At 38.4% G+C, this 22,090-nt stretch overlaps 1 protein-coding gene across 5 annotated transcripts in view; it reads right to left on the reverse strand.

The window, feature by feature from the left end:
* ARID4A (AT-rich interaction domain 4A) overlaps positions 1 to 22,090 on the reverse strand; it is a 49,502-nt gene that overhangs the window by 12,347 nt on the left and 15,065 nt on the right. For all 5 annotated transcript variants that reach the window (XR_014226508.1, XR_014226509.1, XR_014226510.1 and 2 more), the window contains 10 exons: positions 21,930 to 22,024; positions 21,224 to 21,356; positions 19,777 to 19,856; positions 17,997 to 18,073; positions 16,377 to 16,543; positions 7,309 to 7,381; positions 4,897 to 4,991; positions 4,477 to 4,574; positions 2,860 to 3,088; positions 968 to 1,218 (listed from right to left, as the gene is read on the reverse strand). Coding sequence is in view for 2 of the 5 variants with exons in the window: in XM_082283733.1 (XP_082139859.1) it covers positions 968 to 1,218; positions 2,860 to 3,088; positions 4,477 to 4,574; positions 4,897 to 4,991; positions 7,309 to 7,381; positions 16,377 to 16,543; positions 17,997 to 18,073; positions 19,777 to 19,856; positions 21,224 to 21,356; positions 21,930 to 22,024 (1,298 nt within the window). In the remaining 3 variants the exon portion in view is untranslated. The remainder of the gene's footprint in view (positions 1 to 967; positions 1,219 to 2,859; positions 3,089 to 4,476; positions 4,575 to 4,896; positions 4,992 to 7,308; positions 7,382 to 16,376; positions 16,544 to 17,996; positions 18,074 to 19,776; positions 19,857 to 21,223; positions 21,357 to 21,929; positions 22,025 to 22,090) is intronic.

Raw genomic sequence — 22,090 nt, forward strand, 5'->3', positions numbered from 1 at the left:
TTTTGAAAGATTTGATTTTGACACATTATTTATAAAAACAGGTTCTTTTACAATTTGCTTAACAGGCTACAGTTTATGAACTGCACCTAAGTTTGAAATGCCATCATAGTGATCTTCTCATGGATACAAACACCATTCCATTGGAAAAAACCCACACTTACAAGAGTGTTTAGCCAAGCTTAAGAGTGTCTGCACAGCTCTTTATCAGATACATCCACCTCTTATTACACCTATAGCTACTATTTAAATATTATACTCAAACATATGTTCAAGAATTACAACCTAACCCATTTTTAGCTATAATTACCTCCCTATTTAAGGAAGAATTTAGCATAATTCGAAAGTTAAACTACAAAAAATGTCAGCAAGAAAGAGAATACTGAGAAGAACTATGGGCTTGCTTTTAATGAAAAATATTTGCTGGCATTCAGTGGAAGATCAATTATCTTGTAGCAAGCAACTCAGAGGACAAGCAACACCCACATGCTTAAAGGAAACTCTTTGATGCCTAATCAAGTGACACACAATAAAAACAAAGAGCCTGTAGCTTCACCAGCCATCAGCAAACACTTAAAAGGACAGGAGAAGAGGGATTTGCCATTTCTATTTCAACTGCCCAGGGAAGTGTCTTCAAGCTGTTCCCATCCTCACAGCATCTGGCAGACTTACAGCCTGGTCAGCTTGGTGTCTGGAGGTATTGGTGTGATATAACACCAACCAACACAGCCTTGGCAAGTAACATGACAGTGAAAAATACTGTCTGGCATCGACCACAAAAAGATGCTTCCATAAAGTACAGCAGGCTCTATGGGCTTGAAATAAAATGTTCCCTTCCCTGCCTGTCTGAGTGAATTAGCTTTCTGATTTTCACACTTCAGTAAGATCAAGTCTGCGCTCTCCTGCCTGAAGAACAGCTCAATTATGGCACAGAGAAACTCAAAGGAAGGTGATACAAGTTAGTGCTTACCTCTCCCTCTGCCTCTCTTCCTCTTCATCTGATTCTTTATCAGAATCCTCCTGTTTTTTAATTTTCTTCTCTTTTTGCTTTGGTGTACTTTTCTTCCCTAGTGGAGTTTCATTTTCTTTCTTTTCTGCATTCTCAGGTGTTTCCTCTACATCTTTGTTTTCTTTGTTACTGTCTTTTAATTTCTCTTGGGTTTTATCCTCTTCACCATCTTTTTTAGCAGGGGTTGCATCTCGGGCAAGTCTTCTTCGTCCCTGGAACAGAAATAAGATCAGTTTAATGACTCCTGTCATCTGCTTTCTCCATAACCTCTCCAAATCTCAGCAAAAACAAGAGATACGCAACTCCTGTTGAGAAGAAAGGCTGGAGGTGACAAAAACAACAAAATATTCTAAAATATTAAGATCAAAGCTTGAAGGTTTTGTATCTGGTTCATCTGGAATAAAGAGGATGAGTTTCTGATTAACTGCTGGAGGATTTCAGGACATTTGTTCAGATGTTTGTTGCTTTGATACAATGAGCCAAAATGTCTTTGTTCACCTACAGCAATACATTATTTAAAGTGCTTGTACAGGAGTACTGAGAGGAGACATCTTCCCCTCAGCATCTTCAATCCTGACAGTCACCTGTGGACATCATAGTCAGAAATTTGTCAGCTTTCAAAAAACTCTAAGTATCCCATTTTTAAAAGGCACTTTGAGTACTCAGGCAGTTGCTGCCTGGGGCTATCTGCAAGTGATTCTTGGAGATCTAGCACAGGATTATAATTTGATTTATTAAAAGTCTCTTGATAGGATCATTGTTTTTAGGCAGAACAAGGAACCAATTATTAAAAAGACAAAAATTCTTACATTTCTTTATCCTTTTTTTGAGTGTCCTCAAAAAGAAAAACCAACTCAAAAATAAATGAACAAACTAAGAACAAAGCTAATGTCATGGCAGGAAGTTCTCTGAGGCTGATGCAGCTTGGAATAACCACTTCCATTTAGATAGAAATATAATACATACTAGAAGTCTCAACTTGTTTACACCATGTCCTTTCATCTATTGATTTATAAGGCCATATATTTGCTTGAAAAGCTGCTTTGCAAGAAGTACTTTAACAGAATGACATTTTAGTGGAACAGAATCCTTAGAATTTGAACAATTTTAAAGTAGCAATTCTTGTCCTTCAGTAGTCATGCTCTATTAAGGAACACAAAATGTTCTTTTAACGTAATTAACTGAGTGCTACAGTCATATTCCAATACTTCCAAAGTACTGTTTGTATTCTCTGTGGTGTTCAGTATCCACCAGCTGATGGGTCACTGGTCTGATCTATACAACTACTAATGCAACCCTCACCTCTACAGCATTTAAAGACAAATGAAGGCTAAACTTAATTGTTCCTCTCTCTACTTTTGTCTATATACTGTAATATTTGAGTGGGTTTTTTTTTATTAGAAAAGAGACTGTGATAAAAACCAACTCAGAGAAATGGGTCTTCCTTTGATTCTTAGATCCACAGCAGGTTTTTGACATTCCTGTTTCTTGCCAGAAGGCTCCAGGTTCCCTGTGCCTGTGGAAATCCTCACCCACAACCAAGACTGTCCTGCTGTGTTTCACTGTTCTGATGATACACAGCTCAAAGCAGCTCCCAAGCCATCCCTGAACCACAGCACATCCAACACAGCCTGAGCAAATCCCACACGTGTGGGATATGAAAGAATAATCAAACCTGATTCTGTTTCTGGGTAGAACATAATTAACAGTTAACACTCACAGAACTCCACACTTGTACAAGTGCACCAATTCCAACATGCAATTGCTCCACAGGGAAAACTCATTATGGAAACTGCTCACTGTACAAAGGGGCTTTGTTAAGGACTAAACACAAATCAGTTCAAACCACTCACCCTTGGGGATCTTAGCTCAATTTCTTCTTTCTCACTTTCACTGCTGGAATAATTTTCTTCTGCTTCTTTTTTAACTTCTGTTGGGGGCATTTTTTGTTCCTCTTTCACACTCTCCTCCATTGGTTCCACGTGTTTCTGTGTGTCTTCTATCACTTTTGGTTCATTGTGATGGATGGTCCTAAACTGAATGTTTGCAGAACGGCAGTACTCTTCGAAACCATAAAGATACCTACAGAGACAAGTAAGGTCCCCTTTTTATTTAATGGTTCATTCTCTATTTATTAAAGTGCACAAAACCTATTTTCCTGCTCAGTAACTTCAGGAAAATAAAAAAAAAAAAATTAAAACAACAACAACCAAACAAACCCAAATAAACAAAAATAAAAAAGCTAGAGAAGATTTTGAAATGAAACAATTCTGCACACAAGTCAAATGGTGAAAAAGAATACAGAGAGGTGCTTCCCACATATTTAACTTCATCCCCAGACAGTTAAGAATTCATGACAGTAAAGCCATGCATGAGCTTGTACTCTGGTAACTCCTGTGCACACTCTAACCCAGTTACAGGTGAGAGAGGTATGAATTAGCTTTTTCCTCAAAGAATTAATATGCAAGTTACAACACACTATCACTGTCACAACACATTTTCATGTGTCCAAGCAACATCATCATTATTATTTCCACTGTAACAGCAACCTAGTACACACTTACCAATTATTCCTTCTAGGATAAACACTCTTCTCTGTAAAATACAGACCTTAAACATGTGCCCAGTTCAAATCCCTCTGAAGATAGTCTCAATATTGTCATCTTCATCAAATTAACATGAGTTGAGTCATTAGTCATCCCTATTTCCAAATTTCCTTAGGTTCGTGTCAAAAGAACCTCATTCTTCCCTTTTACTCAAAAAGCTCAATTGTTTCGTGTCAAACTTCCAGGAGGATAAATAATAATTTTTATTTAGAAAATTAGCTTGAAAAATGTCATTGCTAAAAGGTTTCCAATTCAAAAGTTACAACACAGCTGAAAAGCGAGGGTCAGAAGAAAGACTTATGCATTTATTCATGATTTTACTACTTAACACTGTCACATCCACCATAGCAATGCACACAGTTAAGTCCTAAAGCCATTATTCTACAAATTCTGCAGAGATTATATGTAAATATACAATCTGAAACATGTCTTTTTTCAGTCAACACCTTTCATGAACTTAAAGCAACTGGTATAAAATTCTCCTCAATGCATACGAGATCTAGAGATTGAGCAGTCCATTCCTGTTAATTGCCTTAACTTGCAAAACTGAATCTGCCAAAGCTTATTTTTAAATTTCACTGTTGGCCTCTGAAATGGCATCAGCACATGAGGAAAGTGAAAGTTTCTTGATAAGGAAATGAGCAGGATTCTCATGTCTTGGAGCAACAGGAACTTGCACAGCCCTGAATACTCCCTCCTTTCCTCCACCATTTCAATCCTCAGCACTGGAAAATGCTCTGAACTGTTCATTAACCGAAGGATATCGGCTGCTGTCTCTAAACTATCAAAAATCTCTTGAATAATGTACTGTTAGGAAAAAAGAAAGGAAAAGTGTTTTCACCATTACCCAATATGAGGACTTACTTTCTATAAGCAGTTTTTACATTGTAGGAAGCAGCTGAGTTCAAAATAGGAATGCCAAGGTCCATATAAATTTGCTTCCATACAGCACCACTCTCAATCTTCGGGGGGGAAAAAAAAAAAGAAAAAAGGAAATTTACAGGTTTTGTTTAGCAAGAACATTAAAGAATAATATCTAACAGACCCACAAGCAAAAGGCTTTTATAACCATTGAACAGTCTGGGTTGGAAGGGAACTTAAAGCTCATCCAGTGCCACCCCCTGCCAAGGGCAGGGACACCTTCCACTAGCCCAGGTTGCTCCAAGCTCCGTCCAGCCTGGCCTGGAACACTTCCAGGGATGGGGCAGCCACAGCTTCCCTGGACAACCATTTATAGATATGAGTGAATAGACATATTTAGTTCAGGGAACATCTAACACTTACATTGTCACACCCACCCTGCTGATAAACCAGTCTAAAAAGTTTGAAGAGATTAAGGTCCTTGTAGCCCAGAACTGGTGGTTTATTGATAGGAGTACCTGAATAAAACAAAACAGAAACAAGTTATCCCAAAGAACAGCAAGTTGCCTCTTCCATTCCTTTAGCACACATTTGATTACAAGCATCTTTCTGCATTTTAAAAACTGAATTAGCTTAAAGTATGTCCCAAGTCAGTAGTTTCCAATCACCAGTTAAGGCATCACCCTCTTTTGAATGCACCATTATCTCTGGGTGTTTATCAGCCACCCAGGTTTATTAACAACCCCCATCCACTGGCTGCATCCACCCACTGCTCCTCTCCTGAGCAGGGAGGACAGCCAGAACTGCAGGAAGCTCCAGAGAACACCTGAGGAATGCAGGAATAGAGCAACGTGTGAAGAGATGAACTCAAAACATTATGGGCTGAAAGGAACAAGGAAGAAGCAGAGATGTTGGATTAGGAAGAGAAATTCAGGCAAATTGTCAGAATGTGGAAAAGCACAAGACCCTAACCAGACACGAATATTTGCGACAGTTCCAGGGAAAAGAAAGAACTCAAATCAGCTGAGTGGCAGTGACATAAAAAACAGTAATTATTTGCAAAAGGAGAAACCAAAAGTGACTTAGGGCAAGTGGCTGCATATGTAGACAATAATCCTCCCAGCAAGGAAGAATATCAAACCTCTTCCCTGCTGCTTCCTATCTTCCTTTATCTTCATGCAATTATATTTGGAGTCATTAAAATAATTTTATAGGACTTTGGGAATACTGTCATGATTCCAAGAATCAAAACATTTATACTGAGAGAACAGAATGTAGAACTAATCTGGTGGGAAGAGAAGTCTTTATATAAGGACAGAGAAGAAAAATAAAAAGCAAACAGGTAGGGGGAAAGTCCCAGTCCTGAAGAAGTCCTGCACATTGCTGAATCCTCATACTGGCTTAAAGAACATTTCATGGACTGAGTCTTCAAATTCAGCACATAAATGCTTTCTTCTTTTGCCTTCACAAGGTCCTGATATCCCTACTTGTTCTGTAGTCTATGAGTGTTTAAGGAAGAGAAGGAGAAAGTAGGAAAACAGGAAAGAGGGAAGAATCAGGCTATGTCCAAGGAAAATTGTGGATGAGCCCAGCAGCAGAGTGATTTCTTTCCCCCCCCAACTTAGCCTTTTATTCCCCTAAGGCAGGTTATTCTCCAGAAACACTGGTTATATACACAGGAGGCCTCAAAATTACGTTGGATGAGCTCCAGAACACTTTGCTATAATACATGCTCAATTTCTAAACCTGTGATAAGAACTGGTAATATTGAACAGCTTTTGAACTGTTCTTTTGTGATTCTGTGGTCTAGAACACACCTCATTAGAAGGGATACAGACCCTCTTTTACAAAGGCAGCTTGATTTCCCCATTAATTTTAACACCCCCCCCCCCCCCCCCCCGTCAAAAAAGAAAGGGGGAAATATTCAGACTCTACAAGCACTTCATGTTTTACCCTTAGCTCTCTGGTTACTTCAAATTCAAACACATCAACATTTTCTGTACTCTATGCTGCTATGGAAATATCATTCATGTAACTGCTGTCAAGAGAAAAGAAAGATTAAAAAAAAAGGAAAAGGGCACCTCTAATCAATCTACCTCCATACCAAGGCTACTGCAGGATGAACACAGTATTTGAAATACAGGATTGAAATGGTGACTTCCATGAGTAAAATGAATAAAACCAATATACTCTAAAAGACAAAACTATCTGCAGGCTTGAATATATTTTTTTAAAAGAGGCATAAAACCTTCCATTTTAGTGTCAGTCTCATCACAACTGCAAATGCCTTATGCAACAGCAGCTCTCCCAAGCAGCAGGTACATCCTGCTCCCTATGCAGAGCACATGCACTTCTGATACAGGTCTGAAGCCAAGACTTCAACTATTCTAATTTATGAAGCCTCACTTAATTCTGTAAAGACAGACGTTTAAAATACACTATTTTATTTTTCTAGCTACAGGATAAAATAGAATCTTTTAAGTTGTCTCTTCAGGTATCACTGCTCCATTTGTGCATGGTAAGAACAGTTCTGCACAGAGACTTGAGGATGGCAAATCTCCTTTCTCTGCTGGCTGGACTTCACCATCCATGAACAGACTCCACAGCTTCCAGCCTGGGATTAGCAGCAGCAGAGCTCTCAGCCATGGCTGTCACATCCAGAAATCAACTGAGGGCTTATTTAACGGGCTGTGAACATTAAGAACGTCTTTGTGAAAGAGAAACAAAACCAAAACACCTCAGGGAGGATTTGAGTTCCCTTTGAGTGCTGTGCCATTAAAGAAGTGGACTGGAGATTTAAAAAAAAAAAAAAAAAGGAGTAAAATTCAGCCTTACCTCTGTCTTCCATAAACTTGTAAAGCTGTTGGAGGAAGTTGTCCCTCTCTTCAGGATCAAGCTCTTCCTCAGGCTGTGAAAATAAATGCAGTCATAAATGAAAACAGCAAATATGCAAAGTAACCATTTATTTGTACAAAAGCCTAAGAGCAAGAACTAAACCCAAACCACTTCCCATTTGGCCCTGAACCTATGTAATGGTGAAATATGCAGAAAACAAAATTTACTCAGAAAGACTGAAGTGGTACCTCAGGAGGAATAAAAGAAAATGCAGGTCAGGGAAAGCATCAGTCCATGACAGAATGAATGAGTGACCCTCAAAATGAAAACACTAATACATGTAGCATACCTGTCTAACACAGAAGAGGTCTGGTATTTACAAGACTGAAAGAATTCACAGGAATTCCAGGGGGTTTTTTGGTTAGGTTCTTTTGATTTGTTTGGGGCTTTTTTGTTTAACTCATTTTCCTTATCCCAACTTCTGCTCAGGTTGCAGAACAATTTTTTCTCCAACCATACCTGGATTTGATGCTCCAGACAGTATTTATTTTGTAATTAAATTCCAATGCTTGATTTCAGCTCATTATTTGGAAAAACCTTTAAAGTCACTTCTATAATCTGTTATTATTTTAAGTTCCTTAGTTTTACCTTTATAACTTAAAGTCTCAAAGAGATAAACACTTATTAACTTTATGGCAAGCAATCCACAGCATGAAATAAAGATATTCTTTTATTCCAGTGAAAGTCATTAAAATAAAGTAAATTTATTGAGGTGTGGAGGAGGCAGGGAAAGGAAATAACGTCCACGTATCTTCATGGAATTTTGAGATTCTAGCAGAGACCAAAAAAAAAAAAAAAAAAAAAAAGGAAACCTTTTCCCTGCAATGCTTTCTGCATGCCACTTTCTTCCTGCCAGCCTGGCAGTTTGCACAAGGCAGGCTGCAGCTGTCTTGAAGGAAAGATGTACAGTACGTGTCAAAAAATCTTATCATTACATTATTAAAAATAACAGGAAAGTGACAAGCAGTTCCAGAAGGAAACCAGAACAACAATTTAGATTTCAGTCATCTCTGCATTCTGTAAACTTTAAGCTTCAAGGCAGGGAGATAGGCAGGGAAATGGGGATGTACATGCTAGTGGCTTGCTAACCAGAAAGCAATCTGCTCAGCATCAGAATGAATCCCAGCCCTGCCTGCTTCACCGAATTCTGAGCTTCTAAACCCAACAGGGCTCAGCTACAATCAGGCAGAGACAATATCTGTGTCTTACTTTACTAATTTTTCTTGGGGAATAATTGGAGGAAATTAAATGTGTAATCACAACACTGTACAGCATCAGTTACCATTTGCTCAGCACATTATGGGGATTATATAAGGAGAAACAGTTATCTATAGAATTAGCATGCTCTTCCAGGTTATCAAGTGAAGTATTGCTATAGAAACCACAGCTTTTTTCTCTCTATCTAGACTGCAAAATAACTTCAAGATCGAGAAATTTCTACCGTTTACTGTAATGTTTAGTGACTATAGGCAATTCAGCTCAAACTGTGCAAACTAAATACATCTAAGTAACAGTAAACATTCAGAATTACTTCTGAATAGTTAAATTAAAGCCATTTCTTCTGTGTGGGCACATTGCCAAACCAGAACTGTGGGTCAGAACAGCAGACATGTAGGTTAGAAATACCAATCTTGCAGCCAGAATTTAACTCTTCCACTGAGACTAAGTACTTTCAGCTGAAGAAAAGCAAAAAGGAAAGATGAAAAGCTTTATAGGCTTGGGGGCATAAAACCTGTCTGCAATAATCATCCACCCGTGTGAGATATCCCAAATTCTGCACCTGCTTCTCTCTGTTGATGGTGTATGAGCCCACTGACAGAGGGAGTCTGAACTGTGCCTGGTACTGATGCCAGAACAGGCACCAAATCCTTTTGAGGAGTCACTTGAGTAAGACGTGAGTGACTGTCACCATAGAATAAATCATGGATCAGCTGCTCCTTTGCTTCTGGCCAAAATGAGAAAGACCAACCCTCCATGGATATGCTTATTGCAACATGAGGATAAGATGTCATTTTTTTACCAGGGTTATCCGTTTGGAACTGGACATAAAAGAATTCCCAAGACTTTCTGCTGTTGTGATTTAGAGCTGAGTTTTACTTTAAATATATCAGCCATCATAAAGTCATAGAATGGGTTGGGCTGGAATGGACTTTAAAGACCATCTAGTTCCAACTCCTCTGCCATAGGGGTTCATCTAAGCTCCTGTAAATCTGCACCCAAATCAAGGAAACACCTGAGAAATGTTGATGCCATAACCTGTGATCACCATCAGGGAGCAAATGGAGAGCTGAAATTCCCAGCATTGATTTCCAGCAGGAACCAGGGTAACAGTGCTGCTCTCCAAAACTCACTGCTACTATTCAGACATTTGTGCCCATTTTAGACTGGGCATAAATAAATTCACAGTGATAATTGTTTAAAACCACTTACTAAAGAGAGTTCTGTCTCTCCATTTCATTTTTTCCTATACAAAAAGGGGAAGACTGTAGCCAAAGGTGAGTCCAAGTGAGAGGCAAAACAACATGAAAATTTTAAGCTGCAGGAGTTCAAAACTGAGACCTTTCCTCTGTTCATCCAATACCTACAGCTAAATGCAACATGAGAAAAACTTTTTCGTTTCAGGATGAGAGGATTAATTTAATTTAAATGAAAATAAATAAAAATCTCCAAGATGCCCCTTTTCTAACTAAAAGATTGAAATTTTATGCATTTGAGATTTTTTTCCTCCTTTCTGACAAGCAGGCCACATCCATTAGAGAACACTGTAAATGGTAAAACAATAAAATCAACAGTGAACATTATCTTTGTACAATGGACATGTTCCTTTCCCAACTCCATTTCTTACTTCCTTCCAAGCAACACTATCAGCATTCATGTATTTTCTAAAACTCTATGCTAAGAACCATGAAGCATACAGAAAACGTGTAGAACACTTGTAACTGGTTTTGCTTCACTTGGTTTCGAGCCATCTAATTCACCATGAGTTTTGCTTCTGCCCTTAGCATGATTTTAAACAAGAATGTGGCTCTGTTATCTTGACTCATCATTTACTCTACAGAAAGATGTTAAAGCTTCTGTGGGTGCCAACCTTTAGGGCTGAGTGGGAGCACAAAGGATGAAACAGTTTCTTCTACAAAAGAAAGAATGAATCTCTACCTACAAGCACGTACACCCTGAACTCAAGCAATACGAGGTGGAGCTACCAGGGACAGATCTTTCTTTCATGTTATAAATAGAATGACAAGACCATAAATGCTTCTGTGAAAGAAATGCAGGTGAAGAGGAAGAACAGCATACACAGGATTTGGAGTTCAGAGGAGGAGATGATCAAGACAAGCTGCCAGAATTACAGTTAATGTAATTTTGTTGCTTCAGAGTACTTCAATGCGATTTCATCACTTGCACATTTGCTTTCTAACGCCAAGCTTGAAAACTAATTAAGGAAATGACAAGAATTAAACTGATTGCAACAAGTTAAGAGATTTAAACCACGTGGAGATGAGAGTGGTCTTAAAATGTTAATTTGTACCAACAAGAACCAGAAATTCCACAAACCAACAATGACTCACTCCAGAGCTGTGCCTCAGTTTGCAACTTCTCTTGGAGTGACATTCTGAGAATGCCTGTTTGTATAAAACTGTGAGCAAGAAAGTCTTTAAAGAACATTTTTGCATGGTATGATGCAGGCTGTGCTTCACAGTAGCCAGAACTCCTACAAATGCACACATGCATGAGAAGGAGGATTAGCTAATCAATGTTTAGCTATTTTTAAAGGCTATTCTGTGCATTACACATCACAGCTGCTTAGGGGGTTTTATATATATAAATCATATAATGTTAGAATGGTTTGGATTGGAAGGGATCTGAAAAACCATCTTGGATCCATCTCCTGCCAGGGGCAGGGACTTGCTCCAAGCCCCATCCAACCTGGCCTTGAACACTTCCAGGGATGGGGCAGCCACAGCTGCTGTGGGCAACCTGTGCCAGGACCTCCCCACCCTCACAAGGAAGAATTTCTTCCTAGTATCTAATAAATCACTTCTTTCTGAATATCACCCTTCATTAACTTTGGAATTATTGTTTTCCTGTATTCAACTTCTAGAATCAGCTATTTCCATGTTATTTTAAAATACAAATAGGTTGCAACAGACATGGGAATTTGGTTTGATTTTATATGATCTCCCACAGTTACTTAGAGCACAGCCTACATGGGGAACAAGAATTATCTTGAAGCAAAATGTACATATTGTAATAGTTGTCTACTAATTATTTGTAGGAATTTCAAGCCTCCTAAAACACATCATGGATTTCTCATCCTTCCTTTATGGACTTAATGCTAATAAAATATATGGTAACAACTTATCATGAGAACTGAAATCCTCACTTATTTGCAGAATAGGAACATTGGAAAATGCCTCTGGCATCTTCCCTTTTCAAAGATGTAAAGCAATTGTGACTGATTTTTTTGATGCCGCTGTGATGCAAGAACCTTAAAAACGTTAAATGAACATACCCCGTTAAACATGCTACACACATACATCCTCCAGGTGTCTGTCAGAAATAAGCCACAAAGAAAATCCCTCTAAGCAAACACCTGGACGTGCTACAACTCTTCCCTCAATGAGCCATGGAGACCAGCTAGCTGGAATTTTTTTCTGAAGAAATTCCTTGCCTTTACTCTGGTCTTAAGTGAATGTATCTGTTAAGAATGTATACTGAAAAGATATTTCAAATAACTGCATGTTAAGATCTTGATTCTAATGGAATCAAAATGGCTCACAGGGAGACTGAAAGTCAAAACCAAATGTTGTTTACACATCCCCTTGTAAAACAGGGAGTATTTGAATACTTAAGCTTGAGAAACAAACGTGATGGATTGCAATGGATTCCACAGCTTCTCCTACCAGCACATTTACCTGTCTGGAATCCTTTGCTTCACTACCTTATGTTTAGATTAGATTCTTCTTTCTTCTTCCCTGACAAAACAACTTAAATACAAGCAAATACAGTACTAGATACAACCTGTTTTGAATAAAAATCAGGTAATGTTCCAAAAGCTTTTACTTCTATGTGGAGATACTGGAGTTAAGATTTTCTCTTTCCTTTAGCTGCAGTGCACTGACTGCTAAATGTACCCTCCAAACACAGTTAATTATCTTATTCTGACATGTTGAAGACTGGGTAAGAACCAAAAGCAATATCCAGATTTTTATCTGGAGTCAAACTAACTGAGTGATTCTTGTAATCTTCATTCGATCAAGAATTTTTTTGTATAATACCTCTGGAGTTTTTCACTTTTTATGAAATGCGTTATTAAAACCTCAATTGTTAACAGAAAATAATCCTGAGTTGCACCATGTATTACCAAAATTCCAACAATTTGAACATGCTGAGTAGCTCTGTGTAATGCAATCCCTGTTAGAGTCCATGACAAGCAATTTCCACATTGTCCTCCTTCCCAGTCAACTCTGGACCACACAAGTCACTCACCACGGATGAGGATAAGCACCAAGCCAACACTAAATTTGTTCCCCCTCCTTAGCTTACAAAAGCCATGTAAAGCCTGGAAACCTGGTAGTACCAATTCTACCACCTCTTAAAGATGGCATAAAAGGCAACACAGTTAGGAAGACAGTTTCTGTCAAAACAAAGTTGCAGATTTTTAACCCAGCCACTGGAAAAATGGCAGGATCTAATGTCACCAGCTACAGCAAATCTCTCTGCTCCATTATCATTATAAAAGATCCTACTGCAGAAAAATAGGATCCTTTCCATTCCAGAATTAGACTTTTCTGACTGACTTTATCCTGTGATTACATATTAAGTAGGTCTGTGTCCATTTGATTATTTAATGATGGCCTATCATGGCTGGGCAGCAGCTGGACAGGCCCTGACAGCAAAGCTGCTGTGCATATCAAAAGATGGGAATGGGGGGAAATAAAAAGGTGTTTTTAATAATCTTGCTCCCATCTCTAATAATATAACCAATTACAGTTCTAAAACAAAAAAATCCACTGAGAATATTCTGGGAGAGGATGGACAGAAGCTATTTTTGACCTTGATTAATAAAAGGAAGCACTCTAGAAAATGTAAAATTTCAGTAATTCAACATCTGTAATCAAATACAGGCAAAAACCCTCCAATCATTCACTTGTCGATTCTCTCTGCAGCCACTATTACTGCCTCTCTAGGGGAAAAGAAAATAGGAATTCCTTAAATTCCCTAAATGTTGTCTATTGCAATATCTAGCACGGCCCACAATTAAAAATATGTATTCTAACAGCTGAATCAGGAATTTGATTTAATGGGCAATCATGACAGTTCTGCTCTGACATTATCTAAAAAGATTCATATCTACCCTCTGCTACACAGCTTCAGCATGAAGATGCTCACCTTACATGCCTACTTGTCACCTGGAAATAATGGATTCCACAGCTTCTCCTATCAGCACATCCACCTGTCTGGAATCCTTCGCTTCCCTATTTTACATTAACAACATTCTTTAAAAATAAATCTCCTTCTTTTACAGGAATGCCTTTTTTTATTTTTTTTTTTAACCACCAAGCTTCCCCCTCCCCCTTCTTTGTTTGAAACACACAGCATTTTATGCAATAGGCATGAAAAAAGATAATAAAAACGGATGTTAGAAAACTAGTACGGCAATCCTTGATTTTCAGTGACTGATACTCTGCAATTTTGATCAGTGTTAATACAGACAGAGCAATAGAGACTGCAACAGTTCACACCCTGCAAAATGTGGCCTATTCAGTCTTTTTCACTGCAAACAGAGGGGAAAAAACCCAGAGGATTTTACATTTCTGCACACATTTATCTTAGATTTATCTTATCATACCATTATTCCCATACAGACATCTATCCCATTTTCCAAAACACTGATATCAAAGCATAAAATTCACACCTAAAAATAAATTCTTATTGTCTTTTTTTTTTTTTTTTACCTGGAAAGATCTTCCCTGGCTGCAAGCTCCACCAGACAGTTCCCAGATCAGAAACCCAAGTCAAACCCCCATCCCCAACCACCACGCTCACATCACCGATTAAAGCACACGATCCTTACCTAGGAGCTGCATTCTTTCAAACGTAAAATGGTTTTACTTCCTTTCTATCTAATCTGCCCACTGCCTGGACATATTTTCAGCCTGACTTCCAAATATTCGCTCGCGCTCGCTCTCTCCCCGCGCGGCGGCCGCAGTTAACCGGCATTACTTACATTCTCTTTCGCACACACACCAAAAAACTAATAAAACGAAACAGTAATACTAAGGAGAAAGCGAGGCATTAGATGAAAGGCAGAAGGAAGGGCCAGCCCATCTCCGAGCCCCCGGCCAGCCCCGGCTCCCGCGGCCGCTCCCCGCGCCTGCGCCGCGCCCGCTCCCGGTTGCCCTGGGAACGCCGAGGCCGCCGCCAAGCGCCATCGGCCATTCCGGGTGGGAAGGGAAGGGAAGGGGAAAGGGAAGCGGCGTTTGACCTTCCTCCCAGCACACAGACCGCGCTTGGGGTTTGCGGTTTATGTTTTCACGGTGTATTGTGAGAATGGCGCGGTGGGAAAACCAAAAAATCCCGCAGTGCCTCCCTTCCCCCCTCCCCCCACCTCCGCCCATGCTTCTAAATCCAACATCCAGGTTACAACCAGGGAGCAGAAATAGAAGGGAATTCTCTAACGACAGTTTTGATGGCACGAAGAAACTGGCTAACTTTATGGAAAAGGAGCCACTTAAAATATTCCAATGCAGAAAAAGCATTTTACTGTTCATATGAGGATCATGGAATCACATTCCATGATTTGGGTTGAAAGGGACCTTAAATATCATCCAGTTCTAATTCCCTGCATGGAGACACCTTCCGCTAGACCAGGGCACTCCACACCCCATCCAACCCGGCCTGGAACAATTCCAGGGATGGGGCAGCCACAGCTTCTGTGGGCAACCTGTGCCAGGGCCTCAGCACTCTCACAGGGAACAATTTCTTCCCAATGTCTAACCAAAATCTCTCCTCTCTCAGTTTAAAACCATTTCCCCTTGTCTTATCACTCTATGTCTTTGTTCAAAGTCCCTCTCCAGCTCTCTTGGAGCCCCTTTAGGCACTGGAAGGGACTCTCAGGTCTCTCCCAGAGCCTTCTGCTCTCCAGATGAACACCCCCAGCTCTCCCAACCTGGCTCCAGCCCTCGGAGCAACTCCCAACAGGTCTCTCCTGTGCTGAGGACCCCAGAGCTGTACAAAAACTCCAGTGGGGTCTCACAAGAGCAAAGGGGAGAATCCTCTTTTTGATGCAGCCCAGGACACGTTTGGCTTTCTGAGCTGCGAGTGCTCGTTGCTGGCTCATGTCCAGCCTGTTAACCATGAGAACTCCAAGTGCTTCTCCACAGGGCTGCTCTCCATGAATTCCTCTCCCAATCTGTACATGCCCCAACACGTTAGACAAAAAGTCCATCCACCACATCATTCTATGATTCCCAACCTAACACACAAGAAGGTCAGTCCTGTACTGCTCTAAACAGCATTTACTGCCCTGTGAATTAGCTCATAGTTTCAGTCAACCTCCTGCTTTTGAAATTTTTGTCTTTTTTTTTTTTTTCAAATCACACTGTTTTCAGAAACAAGTTACTTTTTATATAACCTACATAACAAAGAAAAATACAAAAGAAAAATACAAAGATACTGCATTGAAGGTGGAACTACTACTATGAGGGCTCAACATAAGTTTTTTGGTTTTGCCTTTTCTTTTGACCCAGAACTTTTCACTCTTCTCTGCCTTGAATTCCTAGTTTCTGAGATTTGCCTCCAGTTTCTTCACTGGGTAACAGGAGATAAGTTGCCACTGCTCACAAATCCCAATAAACACAACTGTAGCAGAGAGAAGATGAACAGGTCTGAAAAGACACTGAAGTGAGCTAAGTCTGAGAATAATATATTGGAAAGTGCAGGATTTTCAGGCAAGCAAGTTATTAAATTATCCCTAAAAAAAATGACAAATTGTCCAGACTCACCGCTACTTCTTCAGTTTTCTCTTCTCTTTTTTGTTCCTCTTCATCAGTTTCTGCAGCAGCTCCATCCTCCTCATCACTGCTGGAGGACTCCAGAATTTCACTGATGTCCATTTTCCAGTTCCGAGGAACACCCCTGGTGCTGAGAAACGTGGTTGCCTCCTGTAGCCCTGCAGAAGAAAGGGCCCTGGCTTTACTTCATCTGCAGCATTCAGAGTCACAAAGCAGTTTTTATTTCCTTTTCACCTTCTTGTAAATCACAACACCAACTTAAATGCAATGAATACAGCACAGATCAAGCACCAAAGGCTTACTTTGCTCTTTCCAAAATATCATCATGCCTTAGATTGAAAAAAAAAAATAAAGAAAACAAACCACTGCCTAGAGAGATGTGACATTAATGTTTGGAACAGAGGAAAAACATATTAGTGAGCAAAGGAGTGATGGGACAGGCACAAATCACACATGTACAATTGTAGTACCTCAAATTCTTTCCCTTGAAGAGGTGCTCTAAGGGTGGAAAACAACAAAGCAAAACAAACCCAGATAACCCCAAAATCTGCCCCTCAGTCACAATAAAAGACTTTAATAAAGGAGCCAGAAAAACACCCAAAAGAAGAACATACTGCAATGAACTGCTCAGTGTTACTGGAGAAGAAAAGGCACCAGTTTTTAACACTGCTGACAGAAAAACCTCCAGACATTGGTCTCAACTCCTGGTTTTTTTTTTGAAACCATTAGTACCTTTGGTTCCAAAATATTCCCTTGTAGCAAGGAACGTCACAACCCAATTATGTTCTGCACACAAGGGGGAAAAAAGTCCCTTTCTTCAATTTATCTCAAACTGGCATCTGCTATTTTTTTTTGGCTGTTCCAAAGTTCTTGTACTGTGAAACAGCTATTAAGAACAAAGTAGAAGAGAAATCATTTAATATTAGACATATCAATCAAAACTACCTCAAGCTTTCATTTGAAGCATTTTAAATCTGGACTTGTTAAGGAGCTGCTCCACACCTTTACTCAAACCAGATACTGTTGTTGTTGAGTGGGGACTTTCTTGTTGCTGGGTGGCATTTTTTACTCTAATTTTTAATAAATAAAATCTAAGCATTTCTCTTTAACACATTTCATGTTTTGATGGATTGTGGTATCCATGTCATCCATCCATTCATCCACCCATCAAATTCTGTAACTGTATTTTTAAATTAAGTATTAATCACAGACTGTTGTTGTTATGAAGTTTACACCTTGCTGTCTGAGTATCATTAATGTAAATAGTGTTTTGAGCAATAGCACAAAATTTTAGCATTAGGAGAGGTAACTATATATTCCATTGCTCACTGACATTTCAAACAGACTACCTTGAAAATATTCTATTCATTTTCCACAAATTTGGACTGGATCAATATAATAAAAATCAAATAAAGAAGATTTCTACTAGGTGGTATTTTAATAAGGCAGCAACTACATCTGAAATTTCTCTAATTTATCCCATTTAAAAAGGTTTGCAAAATATCCAAGAGCAATTATCAGAAATGAACAAGTCATCATTTTTCTGCAAATGGTAAAGAAGCTTTGTATGAAGTTACTTCTTTTAAACACCTTGAACTGATTCTAGCTTACCTTTTCTAGGAGAGGACTCTGATTTTGGTAAGTTTTGAAGATCTAGTTCCTTAATGTCTTTTCTTGCTATTGAGTAACTGTAAAAGAATAAGGTTTTGTGATTATTTTTACATCACAGAAAAGCCAACATTTGACATAGAAAACCAGGAATTTCTAAGATTTTCAAGTTTTAGTGCTCATTTGCAAGACCCTTCCTAACAACTAATTGCATAAGGCACCTGTTATTGTAGGTCCTAATACAAGAGTAAGATACCCAGGGTAAGTTTCCAACCTGTCTTTGAAATTCAGGCACTAAAGTATCCTTAAATAATAAAGAAAAAAATTGTAAATGTTCTTTATTTTAAATACTTATCTGCACAAATTTGCAAAGGTAAAACACATAGGCAAAAATAATTTTCTGAACTGAAAATATTCACAAGAATCAACAGCTGCTCTCCAAAACAAGGATCTAGCTAAGAGGACAGAACCAAGTCCTCTATTTTCAAAATGCCTTTTTACTAGTACAGAACAACAGTGAAGCCAATTCACAGATTTGCATTGATAGACAGTTGATTCTAATTTTTAAATTACAGAAGTGTTCTCACAGCAAAACATATGGAGGTTGTTCTGTTCCAAAGCCATACTGGATATCCAGTCACTGAGTTACAAGAGAAATCCTAACCAAACTGCAGGGAAAGCCTTACAAGTGAGTTAGTCTAATACTTTTTTTCTTTTTTCCTTCTTCTTTTATTATTTCAGAAAATCTGGAGTAAAACCTCAGGAATCAGAGGCTGCCATTTTCTGAAGATAAAGCTATCATGCTATGGGGGGGCAAAAAAACCCAGAAGTGAAACAGAACAGATCTAGATGTTTTACCAGTAACGTTCAACCTTCAGTATAGGAGGAGCCAGGCTTATCCAGAAGGCTGATGATACAGGCCTACATTAAGAGGCCAAAATGAACTAAGTCTTGCAACCTACTCAAAATCATGGCTATCAAAAATCAAAAACTGCTCACTTTGAAAGAAAGGAGGGTGACAAGCAGCCTTTGGCAAGGAAGTTTTTAGTTACAATACATTGACACAGATACAGTGCAAGTACAATGAAGAGAAATAAATGGGAGCAGCCATTAAAAAAACCCCAAAAACCAGTCTTCATGCTCTTATGAATATATTATTCCCAAAGTAAGATACACAACTCCATCCCTCCCTCCTCCCTCTCCCTTTTGGAGTGGAGGATGGACTAACAGGACCTTTCTTTCTTTTTGCAGGAATATTATTCAGATTCTGTAAACAATTTAATTAACAAGTCTGTTAAAAATCTCTTTTCTATTAAAAAGTAGATTAAACCCTTATAAACTACCTAAACAGCTATGAACATCTGGGCACTGGAGGTAATGAGAAAGATACCCACACTACTACAACAGACACCCATAAAGAAGGTAATTTAAGGCAGTAAGGGAAATAATTAAAACCAAAACTCACACTTTAAAGGACAGAAATGATTTTAAGTGTAAACACCTGGATGTTTTCGCTTTTTCAAGTTGTTGATATTTTAAATGAAGAAGCACCAGAAACTTTCTTGATTCAATGAATTCTTATTGTTACACATAATGGAAAGAAGGGTGAGGAAGCACAGGAGGAGTCAGCTGGAAATAGATTGTGAATGCCAAATGTGTCCATCCAGCATTACAGAAAATTGTACCTTTTCCTTTTGGAAGAAATAATGTCTTCAGGAGTAATATGTGATTAGTTTCCCAATTCCCTCCCACAGACATCTAATCAAAGTGAGCTATCACTTACAATTTGGAATCTGCAAAGGATCGAACTAAACACTGGTCCTTTTTCACGGTGACGTCGTCATTGCAGCTCGGTGACACAACCTGAAGATTCAAATAAAACATTCCTTTATCAAAAAAAAAAACCCAAAAAAAAAGCTGATCTTGAAAGGAAAGAAATACAGACTGCAGGAAAACAGCTGTTTTCTGTTTCTTCTATTATATTTCCAGTATTGGGTAAACAAACCTACTTCAATTTATACTACTACAGCCAACAACAACAAATTTCAAGAAGTAATTTACCCCAAACTATTGACTTGTTATGTACAAGCCAAAAGTTTAAAATTTCATTTGGAAACTCAAAACTAATCTACTGAGGTCACATCACAGGACCCTGTTCCTTCACTCTGGTTCTTTTATTCTTGTTCACACATTTTAAAAGCATCTATTTAAAAAGTTACAAACCCATTTATTTTATACCAGTTTCTCATTTTTGGCATTTAAACTGAGACCTAAGTTGGTTTTTTGGTTTGTTTATTGAGGTGTGGATAACATAAACCACTCTGAAAACCTTCCACACATCCTTCCACAATGGTTTCATCTCTAGGTCTAAAAAAAGCGATAAAAATGCATTTGCAGTATTTGTATTACCACTAACAGAACAAGTTTGTTTTGCTCTAGATCATGTATGAGCAGAAAATGTTGAATGCAAATATATGACCTCCAGGAACTTAATCCACCAGTTAAGAACAATGTTAGCAAAAATCTGTCATTAATAAAGAGAACTACAACCAGAACATGTACAATACCACATTTTAAATTGAGGTATATACAGGTGGATAAGGCAGTGTCAATTATTCACCCTACATTACACCATGTCTGAAAATACCAAAAAGTTTTCTGCAGAATGCAACTTTTAATAGGCACATGTCAACTTTTCTATGTGTATCAATGAGATGCAAAGTGTCTACCTTACAGTACAAGTCTACTTGGACTTGGACTTATTTAATGTATATTTATTATCAGCAATGGCAATGAACACCTTTATCATTTAGTGACAGTCAAATACAAATAACCACCAACATCTGCTCCTAGAGTAACTGACCACTGGTGCAAATGCAAGCATCAAGGAAATGAGTATTTCATAAAACTGTAAGTCTAGGAGAAAAGACAATTACATTTAGAAAAGAATTAAAATCTCACTGCAATTAAATTCATAGATCTAGATCCTCTTAAGTGCTTGGCAGTGCAAGTCCTAACATATTTTATTTTTAGAAGAAAAGTATCATTACACACTGATCATTTTGTAAGCAGTTCTAAAGCACTTTAACACCATGAAACAGTAACTTACGCATAAATGTTAATCTCTGCTTTCCTACTCTTCATAGATACTGCAAAACACTTGTATTTTTAGCAATGGGAGTAGAGCTTAGCCTGACTACATTCACAGCTTTGCTGTAAAAGGAACTCACCAAAGCTGGGTACCAGTCTGCCTTCTCTGAATTACAAGTCACACTCACAACCTTGCCAAGCAATTCATCATTGAGGCGCCTTTTATCTTCATCCTCTTCTTCACTACTTTCTTCTTCCTTTTCATCTTCAGTACTAAATTATCAAAATGTACAATATTTTCAAGTTTATGTCTTAAGTTACTACTTGAATGCACAACCAGATTACAAGCAGATTTTTCTTTCTATTTTGCAAAGTTTCAAAAACAAAGTTAGAATTTTAAGAGCTGAAATTGCCTGAAATACACTTAAATACTAAGTGCACTTTGTAAGAGGAATTCAGTAAAAATTCTTTTCAAGTAGTAGTATTTTACAACAGCATCATGTTAGAATTGCAGACATGACTCAGGTTTTGATTGTGCACAAATATGAAGCAAAGAGAAATGATCTCTACCCCAAAAATTAAAACGCACCTTTTTTTTTTTACTGTGCATATAGTAGCATAAAGAAGGTTTAAAAGCCTATTATGTTTCCTATTACATGAAAGAAGCATAAATGGCCTTAAGGATACTAAACCTTCAATTTTATAATATTGCTAGCATATGACCATGTCTATCAGCTTTGCACACAATTCAGGTGATAGAGCATTCAGAGTATTGCAACTTCAATGGGACTGCCTCAGGTTTAGCAAAGGGCACTAAATGAAAAACAGAACACTGTCAAAACTTACACAGGAAGAGAAGATCTTCTCCCTCTATTAGATTTCTTCCCAATAACTGGAGTTCCAAAGTGCTCTGGATTGGTTAGTGGCAGTTGATCAAGTGTCTACATGGAAAAGGGGGAAACAACATTGGTTTGCAACATCTTATTATAAAAAAGATATTAATTAAC

Source organism: Coloeus monedula (assembly GCF_965178545.1).
Source record: "Coloeus monedula genome assembly, chromosome: 6".
Classification (NCBI taxonomy): Eukaryota; Metazoa; Chordata; class Aves; order Passeriformes; family Corvidae; genus Coloeus; species Coloeus monedula.